We start from the raw sequence: 19,781 nt of genomic DNA, 5'->3' as shown, positions 1-19,781 counted from the left end.
ATAGAGGAGGATCCAGAAAGATTGCTGTAGAGAGGCTGTTGCTGAGAATCATTTACCAGGAATGTATTATGTAAGTGAGCAGGAAATGGGTCGGGATCTTTACTAGAACATCCCAGGGACCTTTGTCACTGCCCCAAGCTGCTGCTAAAACATTGGTGTTTTCAAACTGAGATGGAGTCACTTGCTGAGAAATTGGTTGAAGGAGGAGGCTTTTGCGCAGTTGGAGGAGGAGCTGGTGGAGGCAACACATCTACTCCAGAGCTGCAGGGAGGCTGCTGGCTGCTCCAAACCCAGCTCTGACACATGGGGCAGCTCTGCCATCTTGTGGAATGAATGCTTAGTGAATTTTATTTTATTTTTAGGTGGGGACCAAATGCATTCTTGGGGAGAGCATTGAAATGTTCACCAGAACTGTGGGTTGTAGGATTGCTTTCCTTCCATCCAGCTATTTTGTGATCTCAAAAGTATTTTTGTTTTTCTTTCTTCTTCTTCTTTATTTTTGCAGTGGGGTACTGGGGATTGAACTCAAGGGCACTCGACTACTGAGCCACATTCCCAGCCCTATTTTTAATTTTTTTTATAGACAGGGTCTCACTGAGTTGTTTAGCGTCTTACTTTTGCTAAGGCTAACTTAGAACTTGCAATTTTCCTGCCTCAGCCTCCTGAGCCACTGGGATTACAGGCATGTGCCATCACACCCAGCTCAAAGTATTTTCTTTTTTTAAACCTTTATTTAATTAATTTATTTACTTATGTGGTGCTAAGGATTGAACCCAGGACCTCACACATGCTAGGCGAGCACTCTACCACTGAGCCACAACCCCAGCCCCTCAAAATATTTTCTTAAGTATAAGTCTGTACATGTGTGCATGCACATACACATGCACACACACACTGTGTGTGTGTGTATAGTATATGTGGTATACATTTAGTGTACATATGGATATTTACATAGAATTTGGAGATATAGACATCTACGCACCTATATACACATGAACACATTCTATACATATATGCACACATATTTTATACATGTACATTTTATATATATATGTACATATATGAATATATATCCATATGTGTATACAAACACAGAGACACCAGTAAAAGAGACAAATAGATATGGCATCCTGACAGAATTCACTTGAAAAGGGTATGGATATATATATGGATACACATATACACGTAAACTTTGATTATAGTATCATCTGATTTAAGTTTTCCACTGTAAAACTCTTATTTTCCCCTTTATAGTGAATTTCTTGTGAGAAGATACCTTAAGTGTAAGTAAATATCTTGTTTCTTTACCAAACTTTCAGCCACTATTTTTATATCCACTGATATTTCTTGCTCGAAGCAGTTGTTACTCAGGTGGTTGTTTTTTTTTTTTTAAGAGAGAGAGGAGATAAGAGAGAGAATTTTATTATTTATTTATTTTTTTGTTATTGGCGGACACAACATCTTTGTTTGTATATGGTACTGAGGATCGAACCTGGGCCGCACGCATGCCAGGCGAGCGCGCTTCCGCTTGAGCCACATCTCCAGCCCACTCAGGTGGTTGTTAAATGGTGATTTCTGCCTCTCGTCATTTCTTCTATATTTATTAAATTCTGTCATACTAAGGAACTTTCCTTTCTTTTCCCATTTTTTCTCTTCTTATTTATGTCTGCATGGGCTCATTGATTCTTTTGTTCTATGGGTTATAATCTGTTCCTATCATTATTTTTTAAGATATCTATTTGGTTCCGGATTTGGCCAGTGGGAGCCCTTCAAATGGGTTTCTATTTCTTTTGTCATTCTTTGAGCACTTCCTTATTTTCTGGCATATTAATATGTTCCAAGCTTATCTTATACTTACCTGACTCTGCATTTACCCTATTCTCTCAGAAGTCTGATTACTTTCAGTGGAGAATAGTATTTAAGAACCCAGGTTATCTGGGTGCAACGTTTATTCATTGCTCCTGGAATATGCAGAGAAAATGTAGAAATTCTTTACCAACTACCCTATTTTCCTGAACCCGTCTCCAAAAGTAACTACTGTCGGTAGTTTAATTTCTATTCTGCTTTCTTTCCAGTGCCTTCTCTTTTTTTCTACTTTTTAGTACTGGGGATTGAATCTAGGGGCAGTGTACTACTGAGCTACATCCCGGCCTATTTTAAATTTTGAGATAGACTCTCACTAAATTGCTGAAGCTAGCCTCAAACTTGTGATCCTCCTTCCTCAGTCTCCCCAAAAACTGGGATTATAGGTGTACATGACTCCATTGTGCTTCAGTGCATTTTTAATTTATTTTATTTTTTGGTGAATTGGAAGATTATGTTCTTTTTAAAAATTTTATTGGTTCTTTTCAGTTATATATGACAGTAAAATCTGTTTTGAGATAATTATTCAAGCATGGAATATATCTTATTCTAATTAGGATCCCAATCTTGTGGATGTACTTGAGTTGAGATTCACTGTACAAGGATCTTATTTTTGTTTATTCACTTATAAATGGGTCATTTTGTACATACTGGTAACTTCTGTTTTCACTTATTAATATACCTTGGTTATTGTATCAGTTGATACAGGCCACTTCTATCTATCTTTCTTTCTTTCTTTCTATCTATTTATCTATCTATTTTTAAAGGGTTCGTTAGAATTACATAATACAGGTTAGGTGTGGTTGAGCATGCCTATTATTTCAGCAACTCGGAGACTGGGGCAGTAGGATGATAAGTTTGAGGCCTCAGCAATTTAACATGATCCTCAGAAACTTAGCAAGACCTGTCTCAAAATAGAAAACAAAAAGAAGTAAGGATTTAATTCAGTGGTAAAATGCCCCTGGATTCAACCTCAGTGACCCCCCCCCCAATTTTTTTTTTTTCACATAATGCAGAGTTGCTGTAATTTGTTTAACTGCTCCTCTACTTGTGGAAATTTTGATTAATTTTCTATTCTGAGCATTTGACCAGGCTTATGAATATTTAAATCTGTTTGTGTTTTCCTTTGATTTTTTTTGTTTTTTGTTGCTTTGGAGCTAAGAAAATTATTTCTTTGCAGACTTGAAAAATATGTTTGTCATTATAATATTTGAGGTATTTGTCAAAAGGTATTAAACTGCTAGGCCATGTGGTGTCATTGCTGACAAGAAAAAAAACTATATGTGGCCTGGTGCTGACGCAGCACAAGATAATGAGAAGTGGCTCTTTTCCTCTGGCTGGAGAAGCAACAGATAGCAGGATCCAGGAGCAGATGCTAAGTGCTAATGATGAAGCCCAGCAGATAGTCATTTGTGCCAGGAGTGAATGGCATGTGGTCTTTGAGAGACAGGGCCATCTGGATGCTTTCCTGTTTGTGGAGTGAGCTGGGTCTGGATGGAAGTGAAGACTGGCTGAACCAGGGAGAAATGGCAGGGAGAGGACATAGGACAAGTGAGGTATGAGCTATGAGAGTATGAAACAGTCACTGTGGCCAGTAGTTGGCTGAGTAGGAACTGAGACATTACTTTGAAATGATAATAGATGAGATTGAGAGCAGAATGATACTTAGGTTGACGTGGACAAGGAATATGGCCAAACTGATACCATCATAAGCCATCTAATTGTGAAGTTCTGAGATAATTAATGGCAGTGGGCATTCAATAAAAGGATTAGGCAGGACTTTTACAGAAAGCATATTTTAAAGCTTTTATTTTTGTTTTAAGTATAAAATAATGTATGCTGTTATAAAAGAAAGAGTATGAAAAATCACCCAGATATATAGAAAATGAGTGGGCTGCTGATCTCATTATTATCTATTACTGTGTAACATTTATTACTATATACATAGTGGACTAAAACAATTTCTATAGCAGCATGGTCCTGTGCACTTTATCAAGGGGTTGACTTTTGCTGCATCCTTACCTGAAAACCTACTCCGGGGGAAGGATCTGGACTTGTATGGTTGTTGGCAGCATTCACTTCCTTGCAGGCTGGCAGACCAAGGGCCTCAGTTTTTTTGCTGGGGACACTTTCAGATCTTACCTTGGGTTCCTCTCTGTAGAGTAGCTGACAACCTATCTTGTTTTCTTAAGCCAGCAAAGGAGAATGTCTACTAGTAAGGCAGACATTATAGTCTTTTGTAACATAATTATGTAAGTGACATACTGTCACTTTTGTCATATTCTATTAGAAGTTATGGGGTGCTGCCCATAATTTAGTTGGGTAAGGGAATTACATGGGAATATGAATACCAAGAGGTGAGGATTATTAGATTCATCTTAGAGTCTGTTACTCATTTCTCCAGGAAAAAAAAAAAAAAGAGTTATCTTTATTAAAAGCTAAATCTGTGGACCATTTTTCTCTCCACTTACCAGTGTATAGTAGGAATTTAGGAGCTGCAAAAACAAAGGGTGACGCTTGGTATTTTGAGCCTGGAATTTAGATGTCCAGGAGAGAGCTCTGTGCTCTCTTATTTCATCCCAACAAAAATCTGTTAATCATGCAGAAGAGGTTAGGAGAGCAGTGCAACTATAATCCCAGTAAATTTACGAGGCTATGGCAAGAGGATCACAAGTTTGAGGCCCTGTCTCAAAATAAAAAATAGATAAAAAGGGCTGGGCATGTGGCTCAGTAAGCACACCTGGGTTCAGTCCTCAGCACCAAAAACTGAAAATGAAACAAACAAAAAGAACATGCAGAAGAGCACAGAGCATCTAAATGGTAATATAAGTAACTATTTGGAAATAAAGAGTTCCATACTACTTTCTGAAATGGGAATAAATTGGTTTTAGGAGTTTATCCTTTACTTCAAAAAAATTCTGTTACCCCTTGCTTTGAACCAGACTCCCTTGAAGACTTAATTTATGAATCTTTTGTCCTCTGTCTCTTAGTAACTGCTCCCATCTTTACAAGGATCATACTGTCCAAGGAATGGATGATGTCAACTTAGCTGGTGCCATCAGTGACAGACTCTATGCTGGTGAGAGTTCCAAATGAACTCTCTTCTCATTGGGGAATACCTGCTGTGTATGAGACTTGGGATTTGGTAGACTGGTTCCACAGGCTGATTCCAGTGGATCATCTAGTTTCTTTTCTCTTTGTTTGATGCTGGGGATTGAACCTAGGGAGTTGCACATGCTGAGTATATTCTCCATCACTGAACTGTGCCCCCAATCCCTCTCCTGGTTTCCTGACCATGTTTTCCTCACCATGTTTTTCTGCTCAGAGGAGCACTGTTCTGGGGAGAAGCAAAATATAATAATATAAAGGAAATGGTGGTTCTTTGTACTATGAAAATTATATGATTATTATATTAGAAATATAATATATGGAAATATATGGAAAATGGGCTGGGGTTGTGGCTCAGTAGCAGAGCACTTGCCTCACGTGTGTTACTCTGTTAAACATGCAGAAGAGGTTAGGCAGAGTAGTACAACCTGGGTTTGATAATCAGCACCATGTATAAATAAATGAATAAAGCAACTAAAAAATTTTAAAAAGTTTTTTAAAAATGGAAAAGTACAAAAAAACCTTATTTTTTTAAAAAGATTTGTCATCCCATAATCAAGGTTTCCATTGTTTAAATTCTTATAATTTAAGCTCTTGTTTTGAGTTTTCTTTAACATAGTAATACTGTATATAGTCTATTCTTTTCATTTGTAACCTTTTTTTGATGCGTACTGGGGGTTGAACCTAGGGGTATTTAATCATTGAGCCACATCCCCGGCTTGTTTATTTTTTTATTTTGAGATGGTCTCACTAAGTTGCTGAGGCTGGCTGCAAACTAGCAATCCTCCTTCCTCAGCCTCCCAAATTGCTGGGATTAGAAGTCTGCACCACTGTGCCTGGTGGAAAATATTTTTGATAGTTATATCATTTTCCTATTCCTTTTGTTTTGCTTAATTACCATTACTACCTCATTGACCGATTAATAAAGTGGGGCAGTTAGATGTTTGAATTATGCAGATTATGCTGTAGCTATATCCCCACTGGCTGGGATTACTCATAATTTTTTTGTTTGTTTGTTTGGTACCCAGTATTGAACTCAGGAGCACTTGGCCACTGAGCCACATGCCCTGTCCGATTTTGTATTGTATTTAGAGACAGGGTCTCTCTGAGTTGCTTAGAACCTCGTCATTGCTGAGGCTGCCTTGGAACTCGAGATTCTCCTGTCTCCGCCTCCCAAGCCCCTGGGATTGCAGGTGTATGCCACCGTGCCAGGCTGAACATCTTTTTCAACTTGGATTTGGATCCCCCCACCCCTCCAAGCTTGCCAAGGACCAAACTCGGGGCCTTGTGTGTGCTAGGCAAGTGCTCTGGCAGTGAGCTAAATTCCCAACCCTTTTCAACAACTTTGATAAAGAATACATAGATTGAAGCCAGATGCCGTGACTCATGCCTATAATCCCAGCCCTTGGGAGGCTGAGGCAGGAGGATTGTGAGTTCAAGGCCAACCTCAGCAGCTCAGTGAGGCCCTAAGCAACTCAGTGTGACCCTGTTTCTAAATAAAATACAAAAAGGGCTGAGAAGGAGCTGGGGTTGTAGCTCAGTGGTAGAGTGCTCACCTACCATATGTGAGGCACTGGGTTCGATCCTCAGCACCACATATAAATAAATAAATAAAAAGTCATTGTGTCCATTTACAAGTAAAGAAATATTAAAAAAGGGGGTGGGGGCTGCTGAGGATGTGGCTAAGTGGTTAAGCACCATTGGGTTTAATCCCTGGTGCCAAAGGAGAAAAAAAAAAAGAATACATAGGTTGATTGGCAGGGCACAGTGGCAGATGCTTGTAGTCCACTGATTCAGGGGACTGAGGCAGGAAGATTGTGGCCAACCTGGGCAATTTATTGAGACCTTCAGCAACTTAGTTTCTTGCTAAGTTGCTGAGAGTCTCACTATCTCAAAATAAAAAAAAAATTAAAAAGGACAAGGGATATAGCTCAGGGATAAGGTGCTCCTAGGTTGAATCCCCAGTATCAAAAAAAGAGAGAAAAAAAGGAAAGAAAAAACAAAAACAAAAAAATAGATTTACAGAAACAAGTTAGAAAATTTTTAGACTAAAATTATCAGATGGAGTTTATTAGGGATAAATATAATTTCTGGTATATTGCTTCATAAAACTGGGAAAAGTGAAAATGAATTTTTTTGTGGGGTGGGGGGAACCAGCGATTGAACCCCAGGATGCTTAACCACTGAGCCACATCCCAATCCCTTTTTAAAATTTTGAGACCTGGTCTTGCTAAATTGCTTAGGACTTTGCTAGGTTGCTGAGAATGGCTTTGAACTTGCAATTCCTGTCTTTGCCTCTCAAGTACCTGAATTATAGGCATGCACCACTGTACCTGGCTGCACTTTATCTTTTTTAAAAATTTTTTAAAAATAATTTTTAGTTGTCAATGGACCTTTATTTTACTTATTTTTATGCAGTGCTGAGAATTGAACCCAGTGGCTTGCCCATGCTAGGCAGGTGCTCTACCACTGAGCCACCCCAGCCCCTGCACTTTATTTTTTTAAAAGACAAAACAATATTCAAGAGTTTGGTGAGCCAAGCTTGGAACTGTCTTACCTCTTATAATGAGACTATTAAAAAATTGGACTTTGAGTATTGCTCAGTGGTAGAATGCTTGCCCAGCACACACAAGACCCTGTGTTCAATCTCTAGAATTGCAAAAACATGACCTATCTCCAGTCATGTTCCAGAAACAACATAAGCCTTCTATGCTTATGCACAAAGTGATAATGATTTCCATTTATTGATTACATGCTTTGTACCAAATACGTACATTGTCTGTAACTCTTTCTCCACCTCTTTGAAATAGATGGTATTTTCCCCTTTAGATAATTAGTCTAACTTGTATGCTTATTTATGTTTATTTATTTAAAGGCTAGTGCTAGGATTGAAAGCTGGGCTGTTTCTGTTTTACCGTTTTGCCTTTGGCATGAGTATGCAGTGAGGCTGAGGGTGTTGGGAATATCTGCTTATGAGAAGGTTAATTCCTGAAAAACTATTTATAACTCTCATTTATTCTTTTTTTGGGGGGGAGGGGGTAGTGGGGACTGAACTCAGGAGCATTTGACCACAGAGCCACATCCCCAGCCCTCCCTATTTTGTATTTTATTTATAGACAGGGTCTCACTGAGTTGCTTAGTACCTTGCCATTGCTGAGGCTGGCTTTGAACTTGGGATCCTCCTGTCTCAGCCTCCTGAACCGCTGGGATTACAGGTGTGTGTCACTGCTTCCAGCCCCATTTATTCTTAAGTCCAAAATAACACCGTATGGTAATATTAGCTAATAAGTATTGAGCACTTATTATATGCCAGGCACTTTTCTAGGCTCTTTGCATGTAATTTATTTAATTCTCATAACTCAGTGAAGATGTTACCATTCTCATGTGTACCTGCACATGAGGAAACTGAGGCAAGGGGAGTAAATAGAGGAGCCAGGATTTGAAATGGGCCATCCAGCTACAGAATGCACACTTGTAGCCACTGTGCTGTGTTTGCCTTATGCAGATGGCCAGGATGTTACAGAAGATTGCAGAGTTTTTAATAATTCTTCATGGAATTGGTTCAAATTCCTCACTATTTTTAACTTCTAAACTATTTTTAAAATTCAAACATGCTTGTGTTTTATGTTCTATTTTTTTTCATTATAAACTATCACCCTCAAATAGTTACAGGCAATGTTGATTTTTTTTAAATACTTTTTTTTTTTTTTTTTAGTTGTAAATGGACTCAATACCTTTTATTTTATTTTTATTTAGTGCTGAGGATGAACCCAGTGCCTCACATGTGCCCGGCCAGTGCTCTACCACTGAGGCCCAGCCCCAGCCCCAGCCCAGTGTTGATGCATTTTGACTTTGGATCTTAACTTTGTTCATGTTCATGAAGGGGTAAATGGAGTTGTCTACAATGGTTTTTGAGGACTGTCATATAGAAAAGGGATTATTAGGGTTGAATCATATGGAGTAGCTAATATTGAATGTTTTTTTGTGCTACAGAAATGGCAGATTTAAGTGGTTCGACCTAATATGACTAAGAGAAGGAAATTACAGAGAAATCATTGTTGTTTTTTTCATTTTCTTGCGGGGGGCGGGGTGTACCAGGGATTGAACTCAGGGCACTTGACCACTGAGCCACACCTCCAGCCCTATTTTTTGTATTTTATTTAGAGACAGGGTCTCACTGAGTTGCTTAGCGCCTTGCTAAATTGCTGAGGCTGGCTTTGAACTGTTGATCCTCCTGCCTCAGCCTCCCAAGCTGTGGGATTACAGGTGTGCACCATAGCACCTGGCCAAAAACATTTTTTTTTTTTTTAGAGAGAGAATGAGAATTTCAATATTTATTTTTCAGTTTTTGGCGGATACAACATCTTTGTTTGTATGTGGTGCTGAGGCTCGAACCTGGGCAGCACACACGCCAGGCGAGTGCACTACCGCTTGAGCCACATCCCCAGCCCCAAAACCATTTTTTTTTTTAAATATTTTTTTAGTTGTAGATGGACAATGTACCCTTATTTTAGTTTTATGTGGTGCCAGGGATCAAACCTGGTGCCTTATGCATGCTAGGCAAGCACTCTACCACTAAGCCACAACCCTGGCCCAAATCATTGATTTTTAAAAAAGACACTTAGGACAGGTGAGGTGGTGCATACCTGTAGTCTCAGTGGTTTAGGAGGCTGAGGCAGGACTACCATGAGTTCAAAGCCAGCCTCAGCAATTTAATGAGACCCTGTTTCAAAACAGAAAACAAAAAGCGTTTGAGATGTGGCCCAACAGTTAAGCACCTGGTTTGAATCCCCAGTACTACCAAAAGAAAAACAAAACAAAATAAAACAAACAAACAAAAAAACATTAGGTTGGTCTTATCCAGTTTAGGGTATGTTAGAAGTTTGAGCTTTGAACTTCTTCTCTCCCATTTCTTTCCTTATCTGAAAAGTATACATCACTTCATATTCCTTTTAATTTTTTAAGCTGTAAGCTAATTTATGGATCTTAACTTTGTTCATGTTCATGAAGGGGTAAAATGTCTTGATCTTTTGTCCTGGATAGAAAGTGATTTTAAGGCATTCTTCTTTGCTGTGTGTGTGTGTGTATGTGTGTGTGTGTGTGTATGTGTGTGTGTGTGTGTGTGTGTTTAATTTAAATTGACAATATAACAACATACATCAGCCCATCAAACCTACTTTTGAAATGTAGATTTTTTAAAATGTAGATTATAATTGAGTTTAAGATTAAATTTTTTTTAATTTTATTATGAAATTTGCAAAAGTAATCAAAATACTTAACCAGATGTTTATTTGTCTTGCTTACCTGCTTTTGGTGGAAATTATATCATTGCCTTTAGTAAAAATTTCATTCACCCAAGAAAGGTCCATTAAGGATATTCTTGGATGACCCTTTCTATAGAGGAGGAGTACCTTGAGTTTAAGGTGATTGCTGTTATTGGGATGAGGGTATTATGAAGGGAGTTTTGGTGAACAGTTTCTAACATGAGAACCTTGTGACAACTGTATTTATATTTTGTTATTGGTGCATTTCTACTGTTGCTTTCTATCTTTTTGGTTTTGGAGGGTCAAACTTTTATCATTTCTTTGAATTTGATCATGAGTCCTTCAAGTTCTCCTCATGTCCTGCTCCATTCATTTGGTTGCTTTTTTTTTCTCCTTTGGATTCTCTGGGTTCTTTTCATTCAACAAAATACTTTGTAAAACAAAGTATGTGGTGAAATTTTGAAGGCTCAATAATAAAACACTTGGAACAGTTACACTTTTCTTATGCAAACAGGGTTGTAAAATTCCTTAGGTTTAATAAAGAGATTCTGCAGAGTGTTCCCTAGTTCTGTCCACACAGATGGGTACAGGGTACTGGTGAATATTAATCTAGTTCAACTCATAAGCAACAATGTTGGCTTGAAGTACCTGATTTTCTTTAGGATTTCCCCTTGTTCTTTTCCCCCAAAGTCAGTAAAACCCTGAGAACTTGAAAGCTACTTAAAATGAACACATTGACCTCCTGTTTCTAAAGATGAATCACAATTTTTATCTATGATTCCCTGCAAACAATATTTTTGAGGTAATTGCAGTCTGCTTGATATCTCGGACTGCATATTACACATACCACAGTTTTACTTTCCATTGTCATATGCTAATGCATGTTTTGTAATAACCAGAATAAGCACATGGAATCTTTGCTTTTTTTTCAGTACCAAATACTTTTAAGAAAACAAATGATTTTGTGACATCTAATGCGCCAGCTGTCGACCTAGACCATAAGTTTAGATGCAAGGTTGTGGACTGTTTAAAATTTTTCCGCAAAGCTAAACTGTTGCACTATCACATGAAGTATTTCCATGGAATGGAGAAATCACTGGAGCCAGAAGACAGCCCAGGGAAGAGGCATGTCCAGACAAGGGGCTCTTCAACGTCTGACAAGGCCAACCAGGAGAGCCTCACCAGGAAGCGAGTCTCTGCCAGTTCTCCAAGTAAGTATCTTGGTTCTGCATTGTGCCGTAGAGGACCCTGCTGCTAAGGCCACTGTGCTTATGTTTGTGACACAGAAAGCAGACATTATGTTGGTCTTGTCCAGTTAATTCCACATGATTAAAAATGATAAGTCTTTCTCAGGTATTGTATCATGGAGCTGGGGCCCTCCTGGAGGAAGCAGAAATACTTAATTCTTATTCTTGTCTCTGCCTCTTGTTCCCCAAGTTATCTTGAGAGTTACCTAGCCTCTGTGCTCCCAATATGAGTGTGGACAATTGAGCAAGGGCGCTCCTTGAGAAGCTAGTGGGAGAACTCATGTCCGGAACATGCTGTCCTCCTCCCCTCCTCCCCTCCTCCCCAAACCTGTGTCCCGTCTCTACCAGCAGGGCAAAAGTACAAAAGAACTAAAAAACGATATGTGATTTTATTAATGGGCAAATCCTTTTTCTTCTTAATTTCAGCTGAAGGCATTTTCAAAGAAAACTAGTTTATTTTGTGTAAAAACTACAATGGTGCTTGTATGGAGTACCACAAAATCTCATTTCATATTTAATTACAGAGAACCATTTTGGAATTCTTTTCTAAATCATAGAAATTGAAAAAAAATTTGTGTTTCTAGGGAAATTTCAGAAAAAGTAATGAATTTCCAATAAACTTTACAATCTCCCATCTTGTTTTTAACTGAAATTATAATATCACTACATGTCTTTTTGGATTATAAAGCTTTTTCATTTAGATATATAGGTTTAAATGAAATGTGGAATTCCTAGCATCTGATAGCATCCCTAAGGAAGATAGATAAAGTGAGGTTTCAGGACAGTAGGTCAGGGCCATGCCATCTGAAGGTAATCTCTGGCCCTCTAAGAGATCATTCAACAACCATGCTGGGAAGACTAATGTGTTAAGGCCAGTTTGGAGTTTCTTAGTCTTATATGCTGTTATCTATCAGAAATATGTAAGCCACATGTATAATTTAAAAGTTTCTAGTAACCACATTGTAAAAATGTGAAAAGAAGCCAGATATAGTGGAACAAACCTATAATCCCAGCAACTTGGGAGGCTGAGACAGGAGGATGGCAAGTTCAAGGCTATCCTGAGCAACATAATGAAATGCTGTCTCAAAAGAAAATTTAAACAAAGGACTGGAAGTAGCTGAGTGGTAGAGGGCTTGCCTAGCATGCATGAGGTTTATCTCCAGTACCACCAAAAAGTAAAAAAAGGGCTGACCCTTTGCTACCCAAATTATCTTCCTTCTGTCCAGCTCAGACATTCTCTGGGAAAGGAAAGTTGCTTTTTGAGCATGGGATCAGAATACTGGAGTTAGAATTGCCTCAGGCTAAAATAGATCAAGCTGCTTATTCAACAACAATTTATTACTAAGCTCTGACCTGAACATTGCAAAAGAGACGTAAATCTCATTCTGCCTGGTGCTCGTGATTATTGTTGTTATTCTGGCACAAAGAAGCAAAGGACTAGTTCCATTCTCAGGCTGGAATATCCTCTTGCCTGGTTACTACTTGCTTTATTTAGGACCAAACACTGATTGCTCAGGGATGTTAATGTCTGTTACTAGCTAGTCCTGCTACCTTGGATGGCCATATTTATCTTTTAGGTGATTTTAGATTTCTCTGCTTTTGATTACTTGGTTAATTATGGGGTCAGATTTATTTCCTAGGACTTAAAGGATCTGTTACTGAGATTTCCCCTCCTCACAAATAACACCTACAATATTTACTTGATCCAGATCTTTGCTGGAGCAGCATCCAGCCTTCCTGCATGGGAGTCACTGGATGACTTGTTAAAAATATAGTCATTCATGTACAACCAGAAGAATTAGAAATTATACTCTTTATGTATGATGTGTCAATGTATAACTAGTTACAACAAATAAAAAATAAAAAAATACAGTCATAAGTTGCTTAACCACAAGTATACGTTCTGAGAAATGTGTCCTTAGGCAATTTTTTTAGTTGTGTGACTATCACAGAATGTACTTACACAAACTGAGCTGGGTTATGACACAACCCTAGCCCCTAACCTGGGATTTTATTCTCTCTGATAATGCCAGATTCCTTTCAGTAGGGTTTTGAAAATCTCTGGGTAAACTGGGAATTTTTGCCTATCAGTTTTTAAAAATAGCCCCAGGGTGACAGGGATGGTCAAATACACAAATGCTTTAGGGGATACCTAAGGTTCCTTTAAATTCTTGTGTTTTAGCTTGTTTAAAGTGTTCCGTAATAAAATTGATCCATTTGGTATTAGATGCGCCACACAGGTTACTCACCAACTGTTGGAGCTATAGCTGGTCATTTTTATACTTCTCAGGTGGAAAGTAGCATTTGTGCAGCCAGCAAGGAATAACAGCCCCACCCTCATATCAGGTGGATCCAGAACTCATAGACAGCTTGGTGACTGTCCAAATACGTTTCCTGTCTGATTGCTGAGATGCTCAGCAGTTACTATCAGACTGATCATCTTGCTGGAATCTATATGGGAAATTGAAACCTTGGCCACTAGTCTTGTGTCTACCATGAACCAGCAGGAACTTCAGGATCGTTACATGAGGACTGGGCTCTTTAGAAAGGTCAGCCTTTGTTATGTGGCTGACTGTCAGCCAGAGTGAATGTGGCAGAGCACTCTGAGTATTCCACAGTATGGCCACCTCATTATTCCCCAGCCCTCCTGAAGGAACTTCTGTTGTAGGCATCTCCCCTCACCTTTCTCCCATCAGAAGGTCCCTGGTGTGTCAGTTTGCTCAGACTTGTGTAATCTGATAATTAAATGTTCTAAAATTTGAAAGACTAGAACCAGGTTACAGGCTTCTAAGAAAGCCCTTAATCTTTGGAGTGCAATTTCAGATGGTGTGCGGAGTTCAGGGGGAGGGATGTTTCAGGGTGAGACTCTGATACTGGGTATTCTGTTTCCTAGTTCACACAGGCATTTGACATGTGTGTGGACCTGACTTCTGCATAAATGACAAATAGATACCACTTCTGCTTCAGTGACAATAGTGATGTTTGGGGATAGTGACTGTTTAAAACACACACACACACACATCCTTTTTGTGCTGAATACTCTTATTTGACTATAGCAAATACTCTTAAGTGGATTTCTCTGATGGAGCCTGGGGATTCTGTGAGAACCATCAGGGCTAGAAAACACCCTGCAGAGATTTTTTTTTTTTTTTTTCTTTTTCTGGGAGGTATGATCCCCTCAGTTTCTGGGTGGACAAGATAGAGCAGAAGAAGCAGTTCTGAGAGTTTTGAGCCATCTCAGTAACAGTGAGCACTGATTCTGTGTGACTTCACACAGATCTCTTCGCAAATCTGATTTCTTTTTCTTTTCTTTTTTTTTTTTAAGAGAATTTTTTAATATTTCTTTTTTAGTTATCAGCGGACACAACATCTTTGTTTTGTATGTGGTGCTGAGGATCAAACCCAGGCCTCAGGCATGTCAGGCGAGCGCGCTACCGCTTGAGCCACATCCCCAGCCCAAATCTGATTTCTTTATTACTCAAAGTGGTGATGGAGAACTATGTGATTGAGGCAAAGCCCTTTCATGTGGGGGGAGAAATACATAAACAGTGAAAAGGGCTCAGTTCTATTTTAGGAACACATAAAATGCTCTGGGAACATAGATGCAGCTTTTGCCTGTAGGGCAAGAGCTGGAATGAAAGGAGGTGACATTCAAGTTAGGCCTTGCTATGGTTGAATTGTGTGTCACAGATCCCTTCCCAGTCCTAGAATTCCTATGTTGAAGTCCTGTCCTCTAGATATTGGTATTTAGAGAGGGATCCTTTGGGAGGTAATTAAGTTTAGATGATGTTATTAGAGTGGGGCCTTCATGATGGGGTTGGTGTCTTTTAAGAAGAATTCAGAGAGGGATGTCCCTTACCCGCTTCATGTGGGGATACACCACAAAACAGATTGGCCAACACCTAGAACTCTGGGAAATAAATATCTATTGTTTAATCCACCCCATCTGTTTTGTTTCAGCAGCCTCAACTAAATGTCCAGGCTCTCAAGGCTCTCAAAGTTAGAGAGAAGCTGCCCCAGAAAGCAAGGGAAGAAGAAAGACATTCTTGTGCTGGGACAGGCAGGGCAAAGATTCTGAAGTCCCAAGGAGAATAAACTGGTCACCTATCCTTAAGATCCCCTTCTTACTCTAGCCACCTGTAATTCTGTTACTCACATGCCTCCTTCCCCTTAGCCAGGCCTTTAAGTGAATAAGCAGATGTAGAAGGTTGAAGTAGATTGGTGTTTCCAAGTGAAGTTTTGCAGTATACCAGCTCTGATGTCTTGCAGGGGTCAGCTCAGGCTTCTTTGGTCTTTGGGTTTGTTTCTACTAATCAATTGTATGACTTATTTCTCTGGGTTGTAATTTCTTGATTTAAAAAGTGAGTGTTTTTGCAAAATGGATGAAATTGTTTTCTAGATATCTTATTTATTGGACTTTCTTCTTTAGTTGTGGTATATTTTAGCAGGAAAGCTGCCCACAGATCTATCTGTAAGTCCTGTATGTTCCCTAGTATAGAACCCAGATGTGCCAGCTAGCTATAGCCCATCATTCCTCTCTGAGAGTTCCTAGATACCCATCTGGGAAAGGGACTGGGGCCACAGTGCTGATATGGTCCTCGAGAGTCAGATAGATCTCCTTTTAAATGTCTTTGAGACACAGAGCATGGTAGTGTGTGCCTGTAGTCTCAACTATTTGGGAAGATAAGGTGGAAGGACACTGGAGCCCTGCCTGAGCACTGGTCACGGTGGCGCGCAACTTGGGAGGCTAAGACAGTAGGATCAGAAGTTTAAGTCAACCTCAGCAATTTAGTGAGACCTTGAGCAACCTTGTCTCAGAATTAAAAACAAACAAACAAACAAAAAAAAAACTGGGGATGTATCTCAGTGTTGTAAAAGCCTTTTATTTTTAAATTTTGAGACAGGGTCTTGCTAAGTTGCCAAGGCTGGCCTTAAACTTTAGATTCTCCTGCCTAAGCCTCTGGGATTAAGGAGTGTGCCCCTGAGCCCAGGTTGTTTGTTGTTGTTTTTGTGCATACTTGGCAAGTGCTCTGTTGTTCAGCTAAATCATTAGGTCTTTTTTTTTTTTTTTTTTTAAAGCTCCCTATATGATTCCAGACAGGGTTGAGGAGCAAAGATCCAAGTAGGGTTGGCAAACTTCTCTGTAAAGGGACAGATAAGAGTAGCCAGGTGTGGTAGCCCACATCTGTGATCCCAGCTACTTGAGGATCAAAAGTTCAAGGCCAGCCTGGGCAATGTAGCAAGACCCTGACTCAAAATAATATAAGAAAATCTGGGGATATAGTTTCCTAATAGAACTTTGTCTAGCATATACCAGACCTGGTATTTAATCTCAAGTACCAAACAAATGGGCTGGGAGAGGACTAGATAATACTTATTTTCAGCTTTGAGGGCCCTAAGGCCTTTATCATTACTTCTTAACTCTGCTGTTGAAGCATGAAATAAGCCATAGGCAACATGTAACAAATGAGCATGGCATGTTTCATCACGACTCGTTTATAATAGCAGCCTGCAGTTAGTTGTCTCCTGGGCTCTCGAGGCCAAGTGATGGAAGAATGACTGTCCTGCAGCCACTATAGAGCCCTCAAAGGCAAGAAAGATGATCTCACTGGCACAGCCAAGGCAAGAACTTAGTAATGCATGTTCTATTTCTTCCCATTGGGCGTGCTTAATTACTTAAGAATAAACATCTCTGTGCTGAAAAAACATTAAAATGCCAACACATAAACTTGTGTGTAATTGTAGCTGCAAAAGACAAGGAAAAAAACAAAGAGAAGAAATTCAAAGAGTTTGTGAGAGTGAAGCCAAAGAAGAAAAAGAAAAAGAAAAAGAAAACCAAACCTGGTAATCTTCCCGAGGGTTTCTTAGATTTCCTTGCCATGGGTGGGGAGGGATGACTTCCTCCTGTGGTAGCCTCTGAGCCTGCACTGAGGAGAGGAAGGACCAGCAGGCCTTTCCTAGGGCTTGTGGGCTGAACCTAGTAGGGCCCTGGTGGGGGTGGCCTGGGGTGGGTTACACTCCCATGTCTTACAAGGACCAGCTGGCATTCTTTATTATTTATTTATTTGTTTGTTTGTTTGGCACTAGGGATTGAATCCAGAGGTGCTTTACCAGTGAGCTACATCTTCAGCCATTTTTATTTATTTATTTTTAATTTGGAGACAGTGTTTTACTAAGTTGCTGAGGTTGGCTTTGAATTTGTAATCCTCCTGCTTCGCCTGATGAGTTGCTGAGATTATAGGTGTGTGCCACCATTACCAGCTCTGATTGGCGTTTATGAAAGCCCTCCCATTAGGCCCATGGGCCAGTATATCTCCTAGGATGTGTAGATGACTGATTGTTCAGATATATAAATCTTAAACATACATCTCTAAAGAAAGAATTCATTTCTTGAGAAGTATGTATGTACCCCAACAAAAATGTTTAAGAAAATCTGTGTTAAAACCTTGGAAGTTAAAGAGATGCCAGGTTTTCTTTGTTTTCATTGTAGTTTCTTTCTTTCTTTTTTTTTCTTTTTTTTGGTACCGAGGATTGAACCCAGAGGTGCTTAACTACTAAGCTATACACCCAGCTCTTTTTTATATTTTATTTAGATACAGGGTCTTGCTGACTTGCTTAGGGTCTCGCTAAGTTGGTGAAGCTGGCTTTGAACCTTCTGCCTTTGCCTCCCGGGATGTTGGGATTACAGGCATATGCCACTGCTCCTGACTCATTGTAGTTTCTGACTTAGAGAAAAAAAAAAACTTACCAGAAACAGGTGAGGGGGGGTGATGGTGAGAAGAAATTGTTTGGAATTGGAGTTCTCAGAGGTAGCTGGAAGTATGAAATCCTAAATCTTCCCTCAGTACCTTATACCTTTTCTTGGTTGAATTGACCCCAAGTTTGAGCTATTGGAACAGGAGGCTTACTTTATTGGATGAGGTTGGTTCTGGAATGCCCTTATAATGTCTGGAGTTGTCAGGTGTGGTGTTACACACCTGTAACCTAGCAACTTGGGAGCCTGAAGCAGAAGATTTGCAAATTTGAGGCCAGCTTCAGTAACTTAGTGAGACCCTGTCTCAAAAAAATTAAAAAGAGCTGGGGATGTAGTTCAGTTGGTAACGTGTCCCTGGGTTCAATCCCTTAAACCACCGCCTCCCCCCCCACCACAAAAAAATAATAAAATATATAATGTCTGGAGTTGCTCATTTCTTTCTCATGCTGTTCTTCCAGAATGCCCCTGCAGTGAGGAGATCAGTGACACCTCCCAGGAACCTTCTCCACCCAAGGCATTTGCTGTTACCAGGTGTGGGTCTTCACACAAGCCTGGGGTCCATATGAGCCCACAGCTCCATGGCTCAGAATCTGGAAATCACAAAGGGAAATTGAAAGCAGCTGGTAAGGGTGCTCGCTGCTGGCCTGATCATTTGTTAGAAAGTAATACTTGGAACAGTGTCTGCAAAGAATAAGTGCGTAGTAAATGTTGGCTTGATTATAGCTAATTAGGCACCAAGACTCAGTGATTCTGGTGCAGATTGTTCCTGGGATCCTCTCCTGCCTCTTTCCCCACTGTCTGCAGAACTTTAAAGTGACTGTGGACACAGCCTTCTTATGTATAGGGCTGGCTTCATGGGAAGACTGAGGAAAATTTTAGTTCTGAGGATTAACAGACTGTGTAGTTCATAAGGAGTTGAAGCTCACTGACAGATCTGTGACCTCGAGCAGCCACTGACCTTGGGCTTCATACTCTGTCAGTGAAGTGAGGAAATGGATTTCAGTTCATTGCTAGGCAGCGTACTCCATTTGGACTAATGACAACTCCAAGGAACACATTAATTCCTGATTTCTCAGCCCTGGAGTAAGGTTATTTTCTACTCAGGACAAGCTAGGGTTTTACACATTTTATAACTATAATTTAAAATAGTGACTGTTGGTTTCCCTCACCTTCTAGAGGAGGAGAATTTGAGTGAATCCTCTTCTGAGAGCTTTCTTTGGAGTGATGAGGAGTATGGCCAAGATGTTGATGTGACCACCAACCCAGATGAGGAACTTGATGGAGATGACCGCTATGATTTTGAGGTGGTTCGTTGTATCTGCGAAGTCCAGGAAGAAAATGACTTCATGATTCAGGTGGGTTGAGCTTCCAGAACACAGGTGTAGGTATAGAGAAGTGCAGACTTGTCCCTGGAGAGAATGTTAAGGCCAGGAACAATGGGGGGTCATGTCAATAGCACCAGACTGAGTTTGCCTTTTGGTTCAGCTTTCTGGGTATTCAGGCTGCCATAAATAGCCTATTAATAGAATAAGAGAGGACTTATAA

At 39.8% G+C, this 19,781-nt stretch overlaps 1 protein-coding gene across 5 annotated transcripts in view; it reads left to right on the top strand.

Moving 5' to 3' along the window:
- Phf20 (PHD finger protein 20) overlaps window positions 1-19,781 on the top strand; it is a 100,903-nt gene that overhangs the window by 53,860 nt on the left and 27,262 nt on the right. For 4 of the 5 annotated variants that reach the window (XM_048811035.1, XM_048811034.1, XM_015481132.2 and 1 more), the window contains 4 exons: window positions 11,168-11,446; window positions 17,228-17,326; window positions 18,695-18,859; window positions 19,413-19,591. In XM_048811035.1, coding sequence (XP_048666992.1) covers window positions 11,168-11,446; window positions 17,228-17,326; window positions 18,695-18,859; window positions 19,413-19,591 — 722 coding nt within the window. The remainder of the gene's footprint in view (window positions 1-11,167; window positions 11,447-17,227; window positions 17,327-18,694; window positions 18,860-19,412; window positions 19,592-19,781) is intronic. The other variant, XM_048811033.1, reaches the window with a different exon arrangement.

This window comes from Marmota marmota, unplaced genomic scaffold (assembly GCF_001458135.2).
Source record: "Marmota marmota marmota unplaced genomic scaffold, marMar, whole genome shotgun sequence".
NCBI classification, from domain to species: Eukaryota; Metazoa; Chordata; class Mammalia; order Rodentia; family Sciuridae; genus Marmota; species Marmota marmota.
Note: the sequence above shows the minus strand (reverse complement) of the source record. Positions and strands in the feature narration are given on the sequence as shown.